This window comes from Salmo salar, chromosome 21 (genome assembly GCF_965601325.2).
Source record: "Salmo salar chromosome 21, fSalSal1, whole genome shotgun sequence".
Classification (NCBI taxonomy): Eukaryota; Metazoa; Chordata; class Actinopteri; order Salmoniformes; family Salmonidae; genus Salmo; species Salmo salar.
The window spans coordinates 45,644,216-45,668,357 of record NC_138311.1 but is presented as its reverse complement, the minus strand read 5'-3'; the positions used below and the strand labels follow the sequence as shown (position 1 = coordinate 45,668,357).

At 43.4% G+C, this 24,142-nt stretch overlaps 1 protein-coding gene across 1 annotated transcript in view; it reads left to right on the top strand.

Moving 5' to 3' along the window:
- The window catches only part of pth2ra (parathyroid hormone 2 receptor a), a 120,184-nt gene that overhangs the window by 78,060 nt on the left and 17,982 nt on the right, over nt 1-24,142 (top strand). Inside the window, exons 8-9 of the mRNA XM_045704397.2 lie at nt 607-667; nt 7,968-8,034. Coding sequence (XP_045560353.1) covers nt 607-667; nt 7,968-8,034 — 128 coding nt within the window. The remainder of the gene's footprint in view (nt 1-606; nt 668-7,967; nt 8,035-24,142) is intronic.

Below are 24,142 nucleotides of genomic sequence, written 5' to 3'. Positions count from 1 at the left end.
GATGTGTACGCCGAGGAACTTAAAACTTTCCACCTTCTCCACTACTGTCCCGTCGATGTGGATGGAGGGGTGCTCCATCTGCTGTTTCCTGAAGTCCACAATCGTCTCCTTTGTTTTGTTTTGTTGACGATGAGTGAGAGGTTATTTTCCTGACACCACTCTCCGAGTTTAGAGTTGAGTTGTCCTCACTCATATTTTTCAGCTCTAACGGGGAGAGAGCCACGTCTGTTGATTACGATTCACAACTTCCTGCTTTGTAGCTAGCTACTCTTAAAAACACCTTTTAGCAAAAGAGAAATCATCCCACTCAATTATCCTGCTTTCAAAGTTCATGCTGTCTCAGAGAGCTATTTCTAGATTGAACAACACATTTTTTTGTCTAACTAGCCTGTTCCTGTGCTATTGCAGCTGTTATTAGTGAGCTGTTACATAGGAACAGAAAAATGCCACAACATAGTTAGGAAAAAAGGAATAACACAAATAACACAATTTCAATAGAAAACAACAATTAAGTCATTTCGTTATGTTAGGGCCCTGGTGCTCTATTTAATTAGTGTTTATAACATTTGTAGGAAGCTGCTGTTCTTTTCATCATTCCAATTCCAGGTGTTCCAGCTCTGTTCGTGGCAGCATGGGCAGTTGTCCGGGCAACACTAGCAGATGGAAGGTGAGTGAGAACCTAGTCCACATTCAATATGCAGATGCTTTATGTATAAATATCTAATAGCTATCCCCAATTATCTGCTCACCAGATGGAATCCTCCAGCTATGGCCCTCTCAAGCACCTTGTCATGCCTCCTTTATCCCCCCTGCTCTTCATAATTATGCTCTGTATAAATATGGATTTATGTAGAATGACCGTATAAAGAGCACCGTCTCTCCTCCTCTAGTTAATTGGGATTCAAAACATTAAGCTATTCAACAGCATGAATACATTTAAATTAGGTCGTGGCTGCTGATCCAATTTTTTCTGGACTTTTTTTCTCCAGACTAAAGATCCCGAAGCTCCTGAGCATGTGCGGATCACGTTCTGTGCATGTGTTTCTTTACCTCTACTTTACATTACTCACATATTTCTACATAAAGCAATTTAAAATAACATAACCATAGTGAATAGGTTTAAGCTACCTCCGTTTCATAGCTTATTAGATCATTATATCGGTCTGAGCATTTGTACCAGCATCATTTTTTGGATCAATCAAAAGACTGTTGATTTTATGATGTACAGTGCCTTCAGAAAGTGTTCAGACCCCTTGACTTTTTCCACATTTTATTACGTTACAGCCTTACTCTAAAATGGATTAAAAAATAAAGAAATCCTCAGCAATTTACACACAATACCCCATAATGACAAATAGTTTACAATAGTGTTCAGACCCTTTGCTATGAGACTTGAAATTGAGCTCAGGTGCATCCTATTTCCATTGATCATCCTTGAGATGTTTCTACAACTTGATTGGAGTCCACCTGTGGTAAATTCAATTGATTGGACATGATTTGGAAAGACACACACCTGTCAAGGTCCCACAGTTGACAGGGCATGTCAGAGCAAAAAACAAGCCATGAGGTCAAAGGAATTGTCCATAGAGCTCCGAGACAGGATTGTGTCGAGGCACATATCTGGGAAAGGGTACCAAAAAATGTCTGCAGCATTGAAGGTCCCCAAGAACACAGTGGTCTCCATCATTCTTAAATGAAAGACGTTTGGAACCACCAAGGCTCTTCCTAGAGCTGGCCGCCCGGCCGAACTGAGCAATCGGTTGAGAAGGGCCTTGGTCAGGGAGGTGACTATGAACCCAATGGTCACTCTGACAGAGCTCTAGAGTTCCTCTGTGGAGATGGGAGAAACTTCCAGAAGGACAACCATCTCTGCAGCACTCCACCAGTCAGGCCTTTATGGTAGAGTGGTCAGACAGAAGCAACTCCTCAGTAAAAAGCACATGACAGCCCTCTAAAGACTCTCAGTGTAACGCTCGTCGTTAGAAGGAGAAGTGGACCAAGGCGCAGCGTGATAAGTGTTCATGATAATTTATTTCAAGAAACACTCAAACAAGAATAACCAAAAACAACAAAACGAAAGCGCACTGTTCTGTCATGCACAGATGCTAAACCGAAAACAACCTCCCACAAACACAGGTGGAAAACAGGCTGCCTAAGTATGATTCCCAATCAGAGACAAAGATAGACAGCTGCCTCTGATTGGGAACCACACTCGGCCCAAAAACAAAGAAATAGAAACATAGACTTCCCCACCTGAGTCACACCATGACCTAACCAAACATAGAGAAAAATAAGGATCTCTACAGTCAGGGCGTGACAGTACCCCGCCCCAAAGGTGCGGACTCCGGCTACAAACCTGAACCTATAGGGGAGGGTCCGGGTGGGCATCTCCTCTTGGTGGAGGCTCCGGTGCGGGACGCAGATCCCCCTCCACTTGGGACTCCCCCCACTTTCGTGGAACCGAACTGTGGATCGTTGCCGGAGGCTCCGGACCCTGAATCTATGCCGGAGGAACCGGGCCGTAGATCGTCGCCGGAGGCTCTGGACTGGGAAGCTCTGGACTGCCGACCGTCGCTGAAGGCTCTGGACTGCCGACCGTCGCTGGAGGCTCTGGACTGTCGACCGTCGCTGGAGGCTCTGGACTGCCGACCGTCGCTGGAGGCTCTGGACTGCCGACCGTCGCTGGAGACTCTGGACTGCAGACCGTCGCTGGAGACTCTGGACTGCAGACCGTTGCTGGAGACTCTGGACTGCAGACCGTCGCTGGAGGCTCCGGGCCATGGATCGTCACTACATGCTCCGGGCCATGGATCATCACTGGAGGCTTCGTGCCATGGATTATCACTGGAGGCTCCGGGCCATGGATTATCACTAGAGTCTTTGTGCCATGGATCATCACTACAGGCTCCGGGCCATGGATCATCACTGGAGGCTTCTTGCCATGGATTATCACTGGAGGCTTTGTGCCATGGATCATCACTACAGGCTCCAGGCCGTGGATCATCACTGGAAGCTTCATGCCATGGATCACCACTGGAGGCTTCGGACCATAGATCATCACTGGAGGCTTCGTACGTGGAGCCGGAACAGGTCTCACCGGACTGAGGAGACGTACTGGCAGCCTGGTGCGTGGAGCTGCCACCGGATATACTGGGCCATGGAGGCACACTGGAGGTCTGGAGCGTAGGGCTGGCACAACCCGTCCTGGCTGGATGCTCACTTTAGCCCGGCAAGCTAATTCCTCATATCGTCGCCGTTCATCTCTTGCTGCTCCATCTGCTCCCTTGAACGGCGATATTCCCCAATCCGCGTCCAGGGTCCTGCTCCCCTCATGATCTCCTCCCATGTCCAACTATCCTGGCCACGCTGTTTGGTCCGTTTTTGGTGGGAGGTTCTGTAACGCTCGTCGTTAGAAGGAGAAGTGGACCAAGGCGCAGCGTGGTAAGTGTTCATGATCATTTATTTCAAGAAACACTGAAACAGGAATAACCAAAAACAACAAAACGAAAGCGCACTGTTCTGTCATGCACAGATGCTAAAGCGAAAACAACCTCCCACAAACACAGGTGGAAAACAGGCTGCCTAAGTATGATTCCCAATCAGAGACAATGATAGACAGCTGCCTCTGATTGGGAACCACATTCAGCCCAAAAACAAAGAAACAGAAAACAGACTTCCCCACCCGAGTCACACCCTGACCTAACCAAACATAGAGAAAAATAAGGATCTCTACAGTCAGGGCGTGACACTCAGACCATGAGAAACAAGATTCTCTGGTCTAATTAAACCAAGATTGAACTATATGGCCCGAATGCCAAGCGTAACGTCTGGAGGAAACCTGGCAGCATCACTACGGTAAAGAATGATGGTGGCAGCATCATGCTGTGGGGATGTTTTTCAGCGGCAGGCGCTGAGAGACTAGTCAGGATCGAGGCAAAGATGAACGGAGCAAAGTACAGAGAGATCCTTGATGAAACCCTGCTCAAGAGAGCTCAGGACCTCAGACTGGGGCGAAGGTTCACCTTCCAACAGGACAACGATCCTAAGCACACAGCCAAGACGATGCAGGAGTGGTTTCGGGACAAGTCCTTGAGTGGCCTTGAGTGGTCCAGCCAGAGCCTGGACTTGAACCCGATCTAACATCTCTGGAGAGACCTGAAAATAGCTGTGCAGCAACGCTCCCCATCCAACCCGACAGAGCTTGAGAGGATCTGCAGAGAAGAATGGGAGAAACTCCCCAAATACAGTTGTGCCAACCTTGTAGCGTCATACCCAAGAAGACTCGATGCTACAATTGCTGCCAAAGGTGCTTCAGCAAAGTAACGAGTAAAGGGTCTGAATACTTATGTAAATGTGATATTTCAGTTTTTTATTTGTAATAGATTTACAAAAATGTCAAAAAACCTATTTTGGCTTTGTCATTGTAGGTTATTATGTGTAAATTGATCAGGGGGGAAAAACTATTTAATCAATTTTAGAATAAGGTTGTAACCTAACAAAATGTGGAAAAAGTCAAGAGGTCTGAATACTCTGAAGGAACTGTAAGTCATCACATGCACAGTACCAGACCAATCTGCTGGCTAGGTAACATGATTTATTTGGAATATGGGTATTAAGTACTTGGTAATGGTAGTGACTTGACTTCCTATTAGTGACTTGTACTATGCACTGGAGGCAGCAGCCGGTCTCTCCTGCACCAAAACACTGTAAGGATAAACAAAGGGGGCAGTAGACAGAGGACACTTACTCTCCTCTCAGGGATGACTTGGTGGGTTGCCTTGTGATGAATTTGTTCAGTCGACTGTTGAATCTGGTGCTGAATAGTAGTTCCCATGGTTTCTTTCATCAGGTATTCAGGATGGGTACACTGTGTGAAAGCCTGAATGGTGAGACCCTGGGCTTGCTTGCAGCTCTCTCTTTTCTCTCTTTCTATTGCTACTTCTACATTTTTGTCATTTAGCAGACGCTCTTATCCAGAGCGACTTACGGTAGTGAATGCATACATTTCATACGTTTTTTTTTCCTTTTTTGTTTTCGTACTGGTCCTTCGTGGGAATCGAACCCACAACCCTGGTGTTGCAAACACCATGCTCTACCAACTGAGCCACACGGGACTCCATTAAGCTGCCTTTAATTGTTTTTCCTCAATTATCCTCTCAGGAAGCAACCTTAAGGGAGAGTCAGCAGTGGTAGAAAGATCCAGAGTTTGGAGAAAGAGCCAGCGTTTGGAGAAAGAGCCAGCGTTTGGAGAAAGAGCCAGCGTTTGGAGAAAGAGCCAGAGTTTGGAGAAAGAGACAGCGTTTGGAGAAAGAGACAGCGTTTGGAGAAAGAGACAGCGTTTGGAGAAAGAGACAGCGTTTGGAGAAAGAGCCGGAGTTTGGAGAAAGAGATAGCGTTTGGAGAAAGAGCCAGAGTTTGGAGAAAGAGCCAGAGTTTGGAGAAAGAGCCAGAGTTTGGAGAAAGAGATAGCATTATCAGATGTAGTATTTGTCAGATGTAGCATTTGGCAGATGTAGCATTATCAGACTTAGGATTATCAGATGTGGCATTATCAGATGTAACATTTATCAGATGTAGCATTTATCAGATGTAGCATTATCAGATGTAGCATTATCAGATGTAGCATTTATCAGATGTAGCATTATTAGATTTAGCATTTATCAGATGTAGCATTATCAGATTTAGGATGATCAAATGTAACATTTGTCAGATGTAGCATTTGTCAGATGTAGCATTATCAGATGTGACATTTGTCAGATGTAGCATTATCAGATGTGACATTTGTCAAATGTAGCATTATCAGATGTAGCATTACCAGATGTAGCATTTGTTAGATGTAGCATTATCAGATGTAGTCAGATGTAGCATTATGTACATAACAAGTTAACACTACATTAAGGAATCATCAGTCATGGACAACTCCCTCCATGGTAAACTCTCTCCATTTGGGACACAGTTCTGTGCAAATCACACACTTCTTGAAGCCTAGTGCATAAAACACATGATATGCAAGCACTGAATACTGACCTCCATCGCCTGCACATTCAAATTATGGCTAGCTACCATACCTACATGTGGCAGATCCTTGGAGGGAAAATTTGACTATTGCAGACTCTCTTTCCTCCAACGGGTTCCTATCTAATGTGTGACCAAAAACCTCCCAAATCATGTTAACAGAATGTCCATCCAGAATCTCCCTCGGTTCCCAGGATGAATCCTTCTCTTTGGATGGGTATTCTATTTTCAGAGCTGCTCGCTTTGCAAATCATGAAGTAAACACCCATAACTGGATTAAGTGTGCTCAAATAGAGGGTAACAAATCTTGCTCAAATACTGACTGAATAAACAAAACACATTCTCACAATGAATGGGTAGGCAGGCATAGCCTTTGCCATTGGCCCTGATGGAACTCAGTGGATGTTTCTTTAGCTGCCCTGTCTGTCACTGAAATGAATAGGGAGGGTCTCTCTTTAGCTGCCCTGTCTGTCACTGAAATGAATAGGGAGGGTCTCTCTTTAGCTGCCCTGTCTGTCACTGTAATGAATAGGGAGAGAGTCTCTCTTTAGCTGCCCTGTCTGTCACTGTAATGAATAGGGAGGGTCTCTCTTTAGCTGCCCTGTCTGTCACTGTAATGAATAGGGAGAGTCTCTCTTTAGCTGCCCTGTCTGTCACTGTAATGAATAGGGAGGGTCTCTCTTTAGCTGCCCTGTCTGTCACTGAAATGAATAGGGAGGGTCTCTCTTTAGCTGCCCTGTCTGTCACTGTAATGAATAGGGAGAGAGTCTCTCTTTAGCTGCCCTGTCTGTCACTGTAATGAATAGGGAGGGTCTCTCTTTAGCTGCCCTGTCTGTCACTGTAATGAATAGGGAGAGAGTCTCTCTTTAGCTGCCCTGTCTGTCACTGTAATGAATAGGGAGAGAGTTTCTCTTTAGCTGCCCTGTCTGTCACTGAAATGAATAGGGAGAGAGTCTCTCTTTAGCTGCCCCTTCTGTCACTGTAATGAATAGGGAGAGAGTCTCTCTTTAGCTGCCCTGTCTGTCACTGTAATGAATAGGGAGAGAGTCTCTCTTTAGCTGCCCTGTCTGTCACTGTAATGAATAGGGAGGGTCTCTCTTTAGCTGCCCTGTCTGTCACTGTAATGAATAGGGAGAGAGTCTCTCTTTAGCTGCCCTGTCTGTCACTGTAATGAATAGGGAGAGAGTCTCTCTTTAGCTGCCCTGTCTGTCACTGTAATGAATAGGGAGGGTCTCTCTTTAGCTGCCCTGTCTGTCACTGTAATGAATAGGGAGAGAGTCTCTCTTTAGCTGCCCTGTCTGTCACTGTAATGAATAGGGAGAGAGTCTCTCTTTAGCTGCCCTGTCTGTCACTGAAATGAATAGGGAGGGTCTCTCTTTAGCTGCCCTGTCTGTCACTGTAATGAATAGGGAGAGAGTCTCTCTTTAGCTGCCCTGTCTGTCACTGTAATGAATAGGGAGAGAGTCTCTCTTTAGCTGCCCTGTCTGTCACTGTAATGAATAGGGAGAGAGTCTCTCTTTAGCTGCCCTGTCTGTCACTGTAATGAATAGGGAGAGAGTCTCTCTTTAGCTGCCCTGTCTGTCACTGTAATGAATAGGGAGAGAGCATCTCTTTAGCTGCCCTGTCTGTCACTGTAATGAATAGGGAGAGTCTCTGAATGGAGTTCATTATCCTGCCCAGGGAATGATCGACTTTACTCTCTCTCTCTCTCTCTCTCTCTCTCTCTCTCTCTCTCTCTCTCTCTCTCTCTCTCTCTCTCTCTCTCTCTCTCTCTCTCACACTCACTGCATTTCTCTCCCTTCACCTCTTTCGCTCCCTCCGTCCCTCCACTTCTCTTTCCATTTCTTTGTTTTGATACATCACCCCTACTTCACACCCTCCAACTTTATTCCTCCTTGTTTGCCTTTCTTCAACCATCTATTTTCCTCTTCTTCTTTTCTCCATGATTCTAGGTGCTGGGAGTTAAGTGCTGGGAACATTAAGTGGATATACCAAGTCCCCATTCTGACAGCCATTGGGGTAAGGCAGAGTAATGCTTTTCTTGCTCCCTCCAGTCTGTCTGTGTCTCAGAGTTGGTGTAGGATGATACGCTGCCTCACAGAAAAATAGATAAAGTTTTCCCCTAAACTTTTCACTGTTTCATAACACAGCTGAACACCTCTGTGGCAGGGACACAGACAGATATCAGAGCAGGAAAAGAAAACTCAATTCATATGATAATTGCTCTTTGTCTCTCTCTCTCTCTCTCTCTCTCTCTCTCTCTCTCTATCATATGTGCTTGTGCATGCATGTGTCTGTGTATGTTTGAGCGTGAATGTGCTTATCTGAGGATCCCATCAATTATTTACCATTCAACACCCACAATCAAAGGTCTAATAATATCATTACCGGAAGAATACCCCAAAAATACCCGGGGAAGAGTTTCAGGGTAGAGGAGAATAATGTTCCTATTTGAAAGACATAAATGAAATGAGCAGCTGGCAACGTTTAATTTGTTTTAAGTAGTTTTCATGCTAGAAAAGGTTGTAGACCCCTGCTCTAGATCTTATGGGGACCCATTTTAGCATTCATCATTTTATGAAACCTCTCAGCGTGTGGGTTTTTGGAGCTTTAAAGATTAGACACACAGACCCGCCTACTGAGACCCATCACCAAGCTAAGTTTTCAGAAGCTGAAGGAAGATAGACAGTATGAATGTCTGCTTCTTATTGTTTATGGGTTTCTCTCGCATGACTGAAATCAGATAACGTTGTGGAAAATAGTGGAAAATTGCACAATGGCAAAATATTTTGATTGAGATTAAATATTTACAGTGGGGGAAAAAAGTATTTGATCCCCTGCTGATTTTGTACGTTTGCCCACTGACAAAGAAAGGATCAGTCTATAATTTTAATGGTAGGTTTATTTGAACAGTGAGAGACAGAATAACCTCTCTAGGGTAGGGGGCAGTATTTGCACGGCCGGATAAAAAACGTACCCGATTTAATCTGGTTATTACTACTGCCCAGAAACTAGAATATGCATATAATTATTGGCTTTGGATAGAAAACACCCTAAAGTTTCTAAAACTGTTTGAATGGTGTCTGTGAGTATAACAGAACTCATATGGCAGGCAAAAACCTGAGAAGATTCCTTACAGGAAGTGGCCTGTCTGACCATTTCTTGGGCTTCTACACTCTCTTTATTGAAAACTGAGGATCTCTGCTGTAACATGACACTTCCTACGGCTCCCATAGGCTCTCAGAAGGCGGCAAACTGGTGAATGATGTCTTTGCAGGCCCTGGCTGAAAAACAGTAGCGCATTTGGATAATTGTCGATCAGAGAACAATGAGGCGACACCATGTTTTTATTTTTTCGTCTTTGAACTAAAACAGGGTTTCCCGGTCGGAATATTATCGCTTTTTTACGAGAAAAATCGCATAAAAATGTATTTTAAACAGCGGTTGACATGCTTCGAAGTAGGGTAATGGAATATTAAGAATTATTTAATCACGAAACGCGTCGGGCGCGTCACCCTTCATCACCCTTCTGATAGTGTCTTGAACGCACAAACAAAACAGAGGATATTTGAACATAACTATGGATTATTTTGAACCAAACCAACATTTGTTATTGAAGTAGAAGTCCTGGGAGTGCATTCTGACGAAGAACAGCAAAGGTAATAAAACATTTCTAATAGTAAATCGGAGTTTGGTGAGGGCCAAACTTGGTGGGTGTCTAAATAGCTAGCCCGTGATGGCTGGGCTATCTACTCAGAATATTGCAAAATGTGCTTTTGCCGAAAAGCTATTTTAAAATCGGAAATAGCGATTGCATAAAGGAGTTCTGTATCTATAATTCTTAAAATAATTGTTATGTTTTTTGTGAACGTTTATCGTGAGTAATTTAGTAAATCCACCGGAAGTTTGCGGTGGGTATGCTAGTTCTGAACGTCACATGCTAATGTAAAAAGCTGTTTTTTGATATAAATATGAACTTGATTGAACAAAACATGCATGTATTGTATAACATAATGTCCTAGGAGTGTCATCTGATGAAGATCATCAAAGGTTAGTGCTGCATTTAGCTGTGGTTTGGGTTATATATTATATGCTAGCTTGAAAAATGGGTGTCTGATTATTTCTGGCTGGGTACTCTGCTGACATAATCTAATGTTTTGCTTTCGTTGTAAAGCCTTTTTGAAATCGGACAGTGTGGTTAGATTAACGAGAGTCTTGTCTTTAAAATGGTGTAAAATAGTCATATGTTTGAGAAATTGAAGTAATAGCATTTCTAAGGTATTTGAATAACGCGCCACAGGATTCCACTGGCTGTTGAGTAGGTGGGACGATTTCGTCCCACATACCCTAGAGAGGATAACAACAAAAATATCCAGAAAAACGCATGTCAGAAATGTTATAAATTGATTTGCATTTTAATGAGGGAAATAAGTATTTGACCCAGTCTCAATCAGAAAGATTTCTGGCTCCCAGGTGACTTTTATACAGGTAACGAGCTGAGATTAGGAGCACACTCTTAAAGGGAGTGCTCCTAACCGCAGCTTGTTACCTGTAAAAAAGACACCTGTCCACAGAAGCAAACAATCAATCAGATTCCAAACTCTCCACCATGGCCAAGACCAAAGAGCTCTACAAGGATGTCAGGGACGAGATTGTAGACCTACACAAGGCTGGAAAAAGCTACAAGACCATCGCCAAGCAGCTTGGTGAGAAGGTGACAACATTTGGTGCGATTATTCGCAAATGGAAGAAACACAAAATAACTGTCAATATCCCTCGGCCTGGGGCTCCATGCAAGATCTCACCTTGTGGAGTTGCAATGATCATCAGAACGGTGAGGAATCAGCCCAGAACTACACGGGAGGATCTTGTCAATGATCTCAAGGCAGCTGGGACCATAGTCACCAAGAAAACAATTGGTAACACACTACGCCGTGAAGGACTTAAATCCTGCAGTGCCCGCAAGGTCCCCCTGATCAAGCATACATATACATGCCCGTCTGAAGTTTGCCAATGAACATCTGAATGACTCAGAGGACAACTGGTGAAAGTGTTGTGGTCAGATGAGACCAAAATGGAGCTCTTTGACATCAACTCAACTCACCGTGTTTGGAGGAGGAGGAATGCTGCCTATGACCCCAAGAACACCATCTCCATCGTCAAGCATGGAGGTGGAAACATTATGCTTTGGGTGTGTTTTTCTGCTAAGGGGACAGGACAACTTCATCGCATCATTTCATGTACTGTCAAATCTTGGGTGAGAACCTCCTTCCCTCAGCCAGGGCATTGAAAATGGGTCGTGGTTGGGAATTCCAGCATGACAATGACCCAAAACACACGGCCAAGGCAACAAAGGAGTGGCTCAAGAAGAAGCACACTAAGGTCCTGGAGTGGCCTAGCCAGTCTCCAGACCTTAATCGCATAGAAAATCTGTGTAGGGAGCTGAAGGTTCGAGTTGCCAAATGTCAGCCTCGAAACCTTAATGACTTGGAGAAGATCTGCATGGAGGAGTGGGACAAAATCCCTCCTGAGATGTCTGCAAACCTGGTGGCCAACTACAAGAAACGTCTGACCTCTGTGATTGCCAACAAGGGTTTTGCCACCAAGTACTAAGTCATGTTTTGCAGAGGGGTCAAATACTTATTTCCCTCATTAAAATGCAAATGATTTTATAACATTTTTGACATGCGTTTTTCTGGATTTTTTTGTTGTTATTCTGTCTCTCACTGTTCAAATAAACCTACCATTAAAATGATAGACTGATAATTTCTTTGTAAGTGGGCAAACATACAAAATCAGCAAGGGATCAAATACTTTTTCCCCCCACTGTAACTCTTCCCCCAGCTGCCTTTGTGTGTGTGTTAACCCTGGAAATGTGAGAGATAGCAACTGGTATGGGCACACTTATCTTGGGTCGTTCCACCAATTCGGCGCCTTTTGAGAAGTGTAACTTGATTTCACCTAATTTTAACATCCTGTCATAAATAGCACATGTTCAACTTCATAAACACATTTTCCCACCTTGAGGTTAAGTAAAAAATACTATAGTAAGTGCCTATTAAGTGCTGGGTTGACCGTAACAAAGTTGACCATAAATGGGTTGACCATAACAGGGTGGATGATTTCATATTAAATCCGTCATCAATCTGCTTGTGACAGGGGAATGGAAGTTTATTGTGTGGCTCAAGGAGCACAATTGAATGCAAAAAAATACAATTGTTAAAACATTTCTAGTCTGTTGATCTATAACACGCTCAACCCACTCAGTTTTCCAGCACAAAACACAAACAAACTGCCAAAAAGAGTTGAGCCAGCTCCCCTGCTTTTACCCTATGATTTGACTATTAGATGATCAATGTTTCCTTAAAAAATGTATATATTTAAAAAGAAATAGGTTCACCATATATGACCAACCGGCTTGATTCGGTCTTATGTAGCAACATTTGAAATTGTGAGACTCAGAGCTAGAAAATGATATATACACTACAGTTGAGGAAGAATGGGAAAGTAATTCTGCTTTGAGAGTTAATCAACTTTTTCTCACTTTTGAGAAAATGGCCTTTGAATGTTTTGTTACACCAACTGGAGAGCTCTTCTTTGTCTGTACCCATTCAGCATCGTTCACACCCTCTTAATCTATAGCCTTGCCCGTAAACTCAAAGCGTTGTCAGATTGTCCGTTCTTAAATTCAGAGCGTTTCACTCTCGGAGCGTTCAGAGGGCACACTGCACTCTCTGGCCAGTAGGGTTGATCTAAGCATTCTGTCCAAACAACGGCAGTCAAACACACAAGCTAACTGGCTAACGTTGGCTAGCTTGCTAGCTACTTCCAGACACAAAAGAGAGAACAGCTCACTCTGACCTTTTTACATACCCTAGCAGAGCTGGTTAGGCTATTTTTATGTTATCCAGAGCGTTGGTGACTGCAACTGTGCTGCTGGCAACAATTTAATTAAGCTTTTTTGCCAACATTTACTGCCACCGGCCATATTCAACAGGTGTTGAGCGTTTGTAAATTTGTCAGTTACTTCTGCACTCTGGCACACTCAGACGAGAGTGCTCTGAAATCGGAGTAGATAGCTAAAGCGAATTTACCAGCTACGTCTATTAACAGTTGTCACATTGACATCATGAACATTCTATTGAAATGGTTACTTGCATAGTGGAGTTTTTTGTTAAGACATGTAGCTAGCTAGCTAAACAATGAACCATAATCCCAACTCATGACTACCCTGCATAAATCTGCAGGAAGCTAACCAACCAGGTTCAATGTTAGCTAGCTAACATTAGGCTAAAACTAGCAAAGCAAATGGCTCTGATATATGAATAAAATTACTACACAGATCATACACGTCACGTTAGCTAGCAAGCCAGCCAGCTAACGTTAGCTATCTAGCTAACAGTACACTTTAACTTGAAATGAAAACAACTTTCTGACTAAATTAGAAACATGTAATATCTGAAAATGTAGCTAGCTAGACTATCTTACCCGTATACATGGAAGGACGCTTCTCCCTCTCTGTCACAGATGCCATGGTTGGCCTTAGTTTGAAGATCTCCTTAGCTATCATACTCTAATTCCACTGATTTATGAACTCGATCTCTTGGCATGTCCAGCCCACACATTATCTCATCCAATCATGGCTAATGGGAAGGTTTCAGGCTTTTTCTATGGCTAAACCATCTAGGCTCGTAATTTAAAAATTGTATTCGTATTTACAGATGGCATAAAAATGTGTTATAAGGCACATGAACGTTCACATGTTTCAGAAGGCATTTCTGCCAAGAAAACACATTTTGATATGAAAAGAAGGTTTACGTTCAAATGACTCTCATGTGAAGTAGTGACGTGTGACATAGGCCGAGTTTCCTGAAATAACAAGTCACATATTAAAGCGAGAGTTCAGTTCACGTAACAGGGTTTACCCTAAAATAAGGGACAGACGTAAATGAATTACTAATCACATTAAATAAATAATAATCTTCAGAAATGACTTTGTGAAAGCAACAACATAACTAGGGCTTTACAGTGACGGTGAACCTTTGGAGACATTTTGGGGTTAAGTGGGTTCAAATCTTCCCAGTAGTCACAGAGGCTGCACCGAGGGTCAAAATGCTGAATTTTATTCATATAAAAAATAGGAATGATTGAATTCTCCAAAAATCCTGTGTGTCAATCTAAGTAACATAATAAAAAAAATCACCATCAAAATCCATCAATTTAAGCTAGAAATGGCAGTTTATTTTTGCATGGGCTATGTCTCAATCCAGGGCATCCGCCTCTGTCGGCTTTCCGCATCTGCAGTGGAAGGTGGCCAAGCTACAGCGGTGTTTGTCACACCATGAGACAACTGGAAAATCGGTCTTCTCACGAAAACGCCTGTACAGTTTGACCACACTATGGACAGATGACTCTCATGAACAACATCGTCCAAACCTTTTGGGCTACAAACTAATCAATTCGGTCACAGAGCATTTCTTATTATTCTGTATGTAAATCCGAGACACTACATTTAGGATGATATGTTAAGTTTCATATGGTTTGTATTAATTTGTGGATATCCATCACCCATTTCGTATGATAAGTTATGAATTACAATTCGTATTATATGTTATGTTACAATATGTTCCAAATTTGCTAAACGTATGATATGTTGGGAATTTTAGCTAGGTGGCTAACAAAAGCTAGCTGGCTAAAGTTAGCTAGGCTAGGGGTTAGGGTTAGGAGTTAGGGTTAAGCTTAGGGTTAGCGGAAGGGTTAGCTAAAAGGGTTAGGGCTAGGGTTAGGGGAGGGGTTAGCTAACATGCTAAGTAGTTACAAAGTAGCTAAAAAGTAGTTGAAAAGTTGCAAATTGCCTAAAAATCTAAAGTTGTCCCTGATGAGATTCGAACTCCCAACCACCCTACTGTCTTTTTCTTTATCCCCAATTGGTAGTTACAGTCTTGTCCCATCACTGCAACTCCCGTACAGACTCGGGAGAGGCAAAGGTCGAGAGCCGTGCGTCCTCCGAAACACAACCCAGCCAATTCGCACTGCTCCTTAACCCGGAAGCCAGCCGCACCAATGTGTCGGAGGAAACACCGTACACCTGGCGACTTGGCAAACCCTCTCCTAACCCGGACGACGCTGGGACAATTGTGCACCTCCCCATGCGTCTCCCAGTCACGAACCAGAATCTCTAGTGGCACAGCTAGCAACTGCGATGCAGTGCAGTAGACCACTGCGCCACTCGGGAGGCCACTACTTCTGTTTTTTCCTTAAATAACCATCTGTCTTAACCACTTCAAATGTAACATATACTAATTTGAGTGTCCCGGATTTATACAGTATGTACTATGTTACGTCTAGTCTATGAGACCAGGCTGAACTAATATGACCCTGTAAAAAGGGAAGACTCTCACGAACACAATTGTGTTTTCTCCGTTTTGCTCTACGACCCCCCACAAGTGTCACAGGGTTCATCTGAAGGTAACCAACACAAATTAATGGAAGTATGGAGGTAGTCTTGTGCCAACAAAAACAAGAAGTTAAATATGTGTCCAAAAAAACTAAAATACTTCCTGATCTTTCTTATATCTCCTAGATGTAGGACACACACTTCCAAACCTTACTGGATGCTCTTTTTTTCCATTTATGAATGTGTTATTGAATACATTTCTATGGGCTATAGTAGTAAAGGCCAAATTTATAATTTTGTGTATACATAAAGTCTTCTTAAAATTCAAAATCAAATAGCTAAATGATCCATGGTATGAGTGACTATCTTAAAACAAGAAGCTTTCCTCTCCTCAGCTCTGTTCCTTTTGGGTCAGAGCCTTGAGGGAATGTGTATAATTACACTAATTTGGGTCTGAGACCGGAAGAAAATTGGAGGGAATGTGTACAATAACACTGATTTCATATGGAGGAGTATGATGAAGTCATTGGGATCTGAGGAGGATCTGAATCTATAAGTTAGGTGGAATGAATAAGATGTGAGGGTTGAGTCGCAATTGGCATCCTATTCCCTTTTAAATAGGGTGCCATTTGGGATGCACACAGAAACTCTGGCTAGAAGGAACTCTGAGGTTGAGATTGGTAGTAAGATCATATCTGTTTTACATTTTACATTTTAGTCATTTAGCAGACGCTCTTATCCAGAGCGACTTACAGTAGTGAATGCATACATTTCATTTTTTCCTGTGCTGGCCCCCCGTGGGAATCAAACCCACAACCCTGGTGTTGCAAACACCATGTGTTGCAAATGTGTTGCAAACACCATGTGTTGCAAACACCATGTGTTGCAAACACCATGTGTTGCAAACACCATGTGTTGCAAACACCATGCTCTACCAACTGAGCTACAGGGAAGGCTGTTTTGATAGACGTCTGGGTCTATAAGCTTTCCATCCAACGATGCAGTTAGGCTAATCAGCAGATTTACGCTTATTTAATTATGGTCCAGAGAGAAGACTTAGTTGAATATTTAGTAAAATATTTGGATTAGTTGAATATTTGAATGAAAGTCAGTTACCAACTGGCTACCTCTCCAGAATGCGATTTGGAAAACCTTGTTCCAGAATCTGAAGACTGACGTGGTTTTGTGAGAATGGGCTGTCAAAGACTTATCATTGAGCTTATCATAGAGTTTTCTTGTCAGATGTCATAAGTCACATATTTACTCCTCATGAATGGGAGGAGGCGGCAGGTAGCCTAGTGGTTAGAGTGTGGGGCCAGTAACCGAACGGTTGCTGGATCGAATCCCTGAGCTGACAAGATAAAAATCTGTCGTTAACCCACTGTTCCCCGGGCGCCGAAGACGTGGATGTCAATTATGGCAGCCCCTGCACCTCTCTGATTCAGAGGGGTTGGGTTAAATGCGGAAGGCGTTCAGTTGTGTAACTGACTATTGTCATGTTTTTTTTTTGTGTTCTGTATTAATATTGTCGTGGTTTTAATGTATTCATATTGTTGTGGTTTTAATGTATTCATATTGTTGTGGTTTTAATGTATTCATATTGTCGTGGATTAAATGTATTCATATTGTTGTGGTTTTAATGTATTCATATTGTTGTGGTTTTAATGTATTCATATTGTTGTGGTTTTAATGTTTTAATATTGTTGTGGTTTTAATGTATTCTGTATTCATATTGTTGTGGTTTTAATGTATTCATATTGTTGTGGTTTTAATGTATTCTGTATTCATATTGTAGTGGTTTTAATGTATTCTGTATTCATTGTCATGGTTTTAATGTATTCTGTATTCATTGTCATGGTTTTAATGTATTCTGTATTCATATTGTCGTGGTTTTAATGTATTCTGTATTCATTGTCATGGTTTTAATGTATTCTGTATTCATTGTCATGGTTTTAATATATTCCGTATTCATTGTCATGGTTTTAATGTATTCTGTATTCAAGTTGTCATGGTTTCCTCATACAAAGTGACAGGTTGTTTAATGGATGTTGAGTTCCATTTGGAGCCCCATTCTAAGAGCTGTCGTGTCTTTGGCTATGCCGGATTAAGTGATATGACATGCTAACCTATAAAATTCTCTCTGTAATTAATATTACCTGATTAAGCTAATCATGTAAATGTAATTAACTAGAAAGTCGGGGCACCACGGAAGAACGTTTATAGAGCCGTTATCTTCCGAATAAACTCTTAAAATACTTCGTAATATTTTACATCGATAGCAGTCAATATTAACCCTTATCTTATTTTCAGTCTCATAATGAAAGTTGTAAATTCTTGGCTATCTTCACGAACCCTGGCTAACAAGTTGAATCAGCAATACAAAATTGGGTTTAATTATTTATTTACTAAATACCTAACTAATCACACAGAATTACAAATACACAGAATACAAATGATGTCATACAGAAAACGTCCCGGTAGACGGAACAGATATGACGGCTGGTTACGCAAAGGAAAGGGGGTTGGGCTTGAATGAAAGAGCGGGAAGACTTAGGAATAAAGAAACAGCAGCTATGCTATCGTAAATACATTATCTTATGCATTCTAAATTACTGCCCATTTGGAAAAGGAAAATGCAATAAATATTTACTCTGAGCTGCGCTTCGGTAGATTGGTCGTAGATGCTGGCCGGGTTGGCCAACAGATCTTCCTGTTATCGGAAGAATGTCTCTGGTGGTAAATTGGATACGTGGTGGTATCTTCGTCTGGTTGTTAGACTGGATCCGTCGTCCGTCCTTTCCTAGCCCACGTTTACAGCGGCCGCTGCTAACTCAACGGCTAGGAAGTATCACTTCTGTAGTGAATAAGCTCAAAGTTCATACCATTCGCCACCAAAGCTCACACCGAGGTTGGCTTAGTTCTGTACTTGACCTGTGTGTCCTTCTAACGTAGAGGCTGCAGACCTCACGTGCTGGAACAACGTGGTTATCTTTTCGTCAAAGGCTTATATAGTGGAGAGGGGGAGGGATGTGTTTCATCGTTTATAACCCCTGTCTCTTCACAGGGGTGGGCCACTGATCAAGCAGGGCACTTTCCTTATGAAAACCCAATTCTCTCATTTGGAAGCTAAAATTACATTTAATCTCCTAACAAACATTTCAATTGCATAACAATTCCATGTTACTCTGATAACTAGAGGGTGTATACTTTCTCAGGTACAGTTTATGTCGTCCTGTCATCAGTCATAATGTCTCAGATAACAACGAACTGACATCCATACTCATCACGTTCCAAAGCATATTTCCAACTGGTTTTATTACAAAAATATGGTTCCTTTCCCCATTTGTTTGATGTTCCCAGACTCTCTATATTTAACAGGACAACAGTCCTTCAGGACAGCAGTCCTTCAGTAGGGTCAGAGAGGGGAAGGGAGAAAGGTATTTAAGGGGGGGGGGGTCATAAACCTTACCCACAGGCCAACGTCATGACAGTCCCCCCATGTTGGGTTCAATCTTGCGATTAACCTGCATGTTGTAAACCAACATAAAAATGAACGTGGGTTGTCCTGGTTGTGGATCATCATTGTGGTCCCCATCTGGCAGTCGACCCGGGTAGGGTGTCTGCAAATGAAGAAGTCCGCTCCAAGGCTGGGCAGCAGATGTCCAGTTGGTGGTTGCTATTGCATTCCCCCCTCTGGTGGTCGACCCGGGTAGGGTCTCTGCAAATGAAGATGTCCGTTCCATGGCTCGGAAGCGGATGTCCGGATTGGGATCGCCGTTCCGGACCCGTCGTCTGGTCGTCCAGACTGGAATATCTGGGCAGTAACTTAGGCAGATGTTAACAACGCACACACACTCATGAAATATATCATTACATTTCCTCCCAAATGAGCGGCGTTGTGGCACTAACTGATGGTTGTATGGGGGAGTTGTTTATGGCTTTATCACTTTCTATGTGCCGAAGAAAATGAACAAAATGAATGAAAGCATAAACAAAACAAAATATAGTTATGCCACCTTAATCATCTAATTGGACTGTATTCTATCTACGTCCATGGTCTTGGCAAAATGACCCTATCATGGCATTGTCTAATGACATATTTAGGGCTTTCCTAATTTGCGGGGTGGCGCTTAGGGTACTATCCTAAGTTGACAACTATATGATAAGTCTACAGCTGTAAGGCACTAGTTTTGGTCAGTCTACAGGGATGACCTATGGACTTCTGGTTAGAAAACTGGTGAGTGCTGTAGAGTCAAAGGCCTAGAAGTAAATGTTCAACTTTAATAAGGCTGGTATTTTGCTTGGACCCTTAAGTGATCCAAGCATAAATCCTAATTGGATGTTCCGTTGTGCATGTGCGTTTATGCTTACACAATCGCGCATGTCAAGGGAAGAAAACCAAGTATCCTGGCAGATTACAACTTGTTCAGAATGAGTCTGACGTAGTCAGGTCATTTTCAGGTCAATGCCTGGAGGTCAGTCAGAATTGGTGTCAAGGGAGTCTGTAGTAGTTTTCTACAAGTCACGGTGTCTTCCACTATTGTAGTGGCGGTAGGTATGAAGTCTATTTCATAGCTATGTTATCCACGGAGGAGCTAACCTCACGACGGAAGTACTCTAAGTATTAGACCAGTCGTACGTGGTGTGATCATGGTTCATGACTTCTAATAACTTTTCTCCTGAACGGAGGGTTCTATTTATTAGTGGCATGTGTTAACCATTGGAAGAGTGCAATGGAGATTCCCTTCCCCGTGTTGCACTCTGAGTGACTCCTATGTTGCTATTATCAATAGCAATTTAACTTGTGAGGTTACTAATCCTCTTACTGAGTGTTGCTGGACTGACTGTGGTATTGGTACTGGTATTCAAGGGGTCCAGTTGTCCTACCGATTTATTCTGAACTATTATCTACCGGGAACACATGATTGGAGCATATTACTAGTTGTATTGTAGTTGAACCTACACATGGCAAGGAATGACTATTGTTGCCATTTGTTTTGGAGGTGGACAAGTCCACTGGACTTCCTTTACGACCAGTGTGGTACACCTCAGTACTATCTTAGACGTGTTCTAAGATAATCCCCGTCTAAGGGCCTGTCTGCTCCTCACTGTTCTCATAGGGGAGTTTACAACTAGATTTGATTTATGCTCTGGTGGCCTCGTACGGTGTTGTCCGTAGTCTCGACCCCCCCACCGGCCTCGATGAGGCTCATCATGGGTCTGGGCTACTATTCCCCCCCTTTGTGTCTCGGGACCCCCCCACCAGCGGGTGGTGTTGGTGTCCGAGGCGCAAACGAAAAGGTCGGACCCTATGTACGAGTTGTCAGTGGCCGCGTTATCATGAGAATGGCTGTAACCTTTCAACCAAATCTCTTGGTGTTTGTGCTTCAAAGCACTCAGTGGCTGTCGAGGTATGTCAGTCACCACCGCGTCCGCGTGTGGCAACCTCTTCAGTACCTGCAAACTGAGACGAGGATATCGGTCTGTGATATCGCAAAGTGTTTCACCAGTGGGTGTCATCGGGTCAGTTGCTGGACTGACACCATTAGTGTCATTGTAAGGGGTGAAATTCCCCAACAAAGCTGAAGGTGTATCATCGGAAGCAGAGTATACTCTGTGCATCGATGTTTTTCTTGCTGAGATGGCCGCAGTGCTTGCGGAAGTGTCCGAAGGGCAAGAGAAGTTCATCTCAACTACCGTATTGCACGACTGCAAGGAGGAGGGAAGTTGCTCATTCACAGAGACAGCGGGCTCGAAATCATGAAAAGAATGGTCAATCAGATTGGCTGATGGAATGTGTCGAGATATCGTAATATCTCCTCGGATCGGATTCTGCACCAAGTGTTTTCAAAACTTTTTCTTCCCAAGGGGTGCTTTCGACAGATACCCCTCGTGAATGACTGCGTTGCAGCTAGCGTTAGGGGAAGACAGTGTGGTCAGTGGAAAAGTCACTGTGGCCTGTGACCATACCTGGTTGGTTTTCCAATCCATCAATGGGAGTAATCGATCCATCAAGTCTGCTCCAAGTAGCAGGGGTACAGTTTCGAGGCTGGTAACATACACAGAGTGAACGAGCGATACGTCCTTGAAGTGTAGTTTCAGCATGACTCTCAATGTGAGAGGCGAGGTAGTCTGAGTGACCCCTCGAAGTGTAGTTTCGCATCGTTCCACTTTTAACCAACGTTTAGTTGGCTTCAAAACCCTTTTGAGATCAACAAACAATGTTTGAGAGATGAGTGATATTGTCGCACCCGAATCAATTAGCGCATGACAAGTTAAACAGTCCTCCAGGACTGTTTCCAGGTATGGCCGTTTAGATTCGTGGTTAGTGGACATATTCCCCACAAAGTGGAGTGGTTGTTCGCAACGATGTGATGTGCCATTTCTGTTCAAGGTGGAAGCAGATTGACTTTTCCGATTTTGAGTGGGCTTGGCTTTAACGAAGCGTTTTACCTTTTTCTTCGCAACTTTTGTATCAGAGTCTACAGACAAAGCCCGGGGGCTTGTTTCTTGATCAGGCGGGCCCTGGATAGGGTCTTGAATGAGAGCGGGAGAAATTTGAACTTTAACGTCTTTGCTATGGGTGTTAATTTCTGTGGACCTAGTGTCCGGTAATTCCCTGTCTAGTCCTTGTGACTTATCTTTTACCCTTTTCTCAAATTGTTCTCGCTTTAGTTCTTCCCGTAGTGGGACTTCTGGAGAACATTGGTCTACATTTTGATCGTCCTTCAACCCTTTGTTACCCTTGTGTTCTGACACTTTGTGCGGGTTGGGTGCAGGAACGTAGCAAACAGGTCGATTGTAGCGGTAGTCGTTTTGAAGGCGACGTACTTTACAGTTATTTCGACCGCGGCGGTTATTGGAATCATGGTTTCGTGGTAGAAACTGTTGTTGTGCGTCAGCTCTCGACGCTCCAATACCTGATAATGCACCCTCTAACTGGAGTGAGTGCTCCTGGTCAAACTTCAAAACCGAGTGGTCAGGGCTCTTAGCGTTGCGAGCTTTTGATGCCTTAAAAGCTGTGCTTGCAAGCTCTCTGAGTTGTAAGATAGGCAAGCCAACGTGGGCTGCAGGGCCCAAGTAGGTAATGAAGGTGGGATACATGTTCGACAGAAACATTTGTTTGAATGGTAACAGCTCTTCCATTCCTGTTTCCGTGAGTAGGCCAAAGTAAGCTGAACGAAGCCTATGATAGAAAGCTTGTGGGTGTTCGTTCCGAGCTTGTTTGACCGTGTTAGCCAGTGAGCTATCGTGTTTGCGAGTCGCAGAACCACTGAATTCTAATTTCAAAGCTGTGGCAAGTTTAGCGTAGTCATTTAGCACGTGTTGCTGTTGTAGACGAATGAACCTTGTCACGTGTCTATTCGACGTTCGCTTCAACAGGTAAACCCTGTCAGAACCCGTAGCATTCGGGTAGCCACCCAACGCGTCCTCTATGTCAGCTAGGAACGTCTCAGTATCGTTTGGATGACCTGGAACGGGGTCAAAGGTGGGGAAATTCTTGACGAGTTTGTCAAGGTATTCCGCGCCAAGCGGCCGGAGAGGGTTGGCTTCATCCTGTGGAGAAATTGGGGCCGACAGGCCAAGAGGAGAAGCCGTGCTTTGGCTTTGTTGGCCAAGAGGCTCCATATTACTCAGTGCCGAATGGCCAAGAGGAGAAGACTGAGGGACACATGATGGAGGCAATGTCTGAAACCTATCGTCTTCACTCCTTTGAGTACCGGACTCCGGTTGCTTGGATGGGTAGTCATGCTGTAGAGCGTGACCATTCTGGACTTCCTCCAGATGGTGCCTATGGGTGGTCTTCTGCAGCATTGCAGAGTCCATTTGAGCGCTTAGAATACCAATTTTGGACACGTGAGTGTCACACCTGCTCCTTTCGGGCTCAAACTTATCTGTCATGGTTTGCAGATAGAGGTCTCGAGTACGGAGCGAGAGATTCAGTGATGAGATTTCCTCTGCTTGCTTAGAAATCAATATTTCCATCCTCATCACCTGAGTTCTCTCGTCATTCATTTGGTCAGCAACTTCAATAAGTTCTGCTGATTTGTCATCCAACTTTGTCATTGTGTTCATCAACTGATCGTCATTGGTCTGCAGAATTTGGAGTAGAACATTGTTACCTTGAGTAACGTTCAACAAAACTGCCTGCATGTTATCAAATTGCACGTTCCTGTTTGTAGATAACTCGACAGATTTATCTAGTTTGGCATGGACTACATCGCATTTAGTTTTGGCTAAATCGAGTTGTTCCTGCAGACGATGATTTTGTTGGAGAGTTTGTGCTCGTTCATCGTCATACGTATTTGCAATTACTTTTAATTCTTCCGATTTCAAACGCAGTTCCTCGACTAGCAGAATGTTTTCATTTCCTGCTTTTGTCAATAGTTGCTCAGTTCTCTCCACCTTTGCTCTCATGTTAGCCATGTCTTGCACGTGCTTCAGCTGTGCACTGTGGTATTGGATCGATGCCAACCTTTGATGGCGATACATAAGTGCTAAAGTGGAGAGAACCGTCACAAAGCCTGTGTTTGATGGTTGATTTTGGAGAGCGTTCGCAATTTCGGCTGTGTTTTCGCTAATGTCATAATTAGGGTTGGTATCCCTGCTGAGGTCAGAGATCGATCCTTTTATGGGTTGAGGTTCACTAATTAGCGGAGGAGTGGTGACCACCTCCTTTGGTAGCTTGCACATTATTAGAAAAATTTAGAGGAAAAATGTTCCTAATTT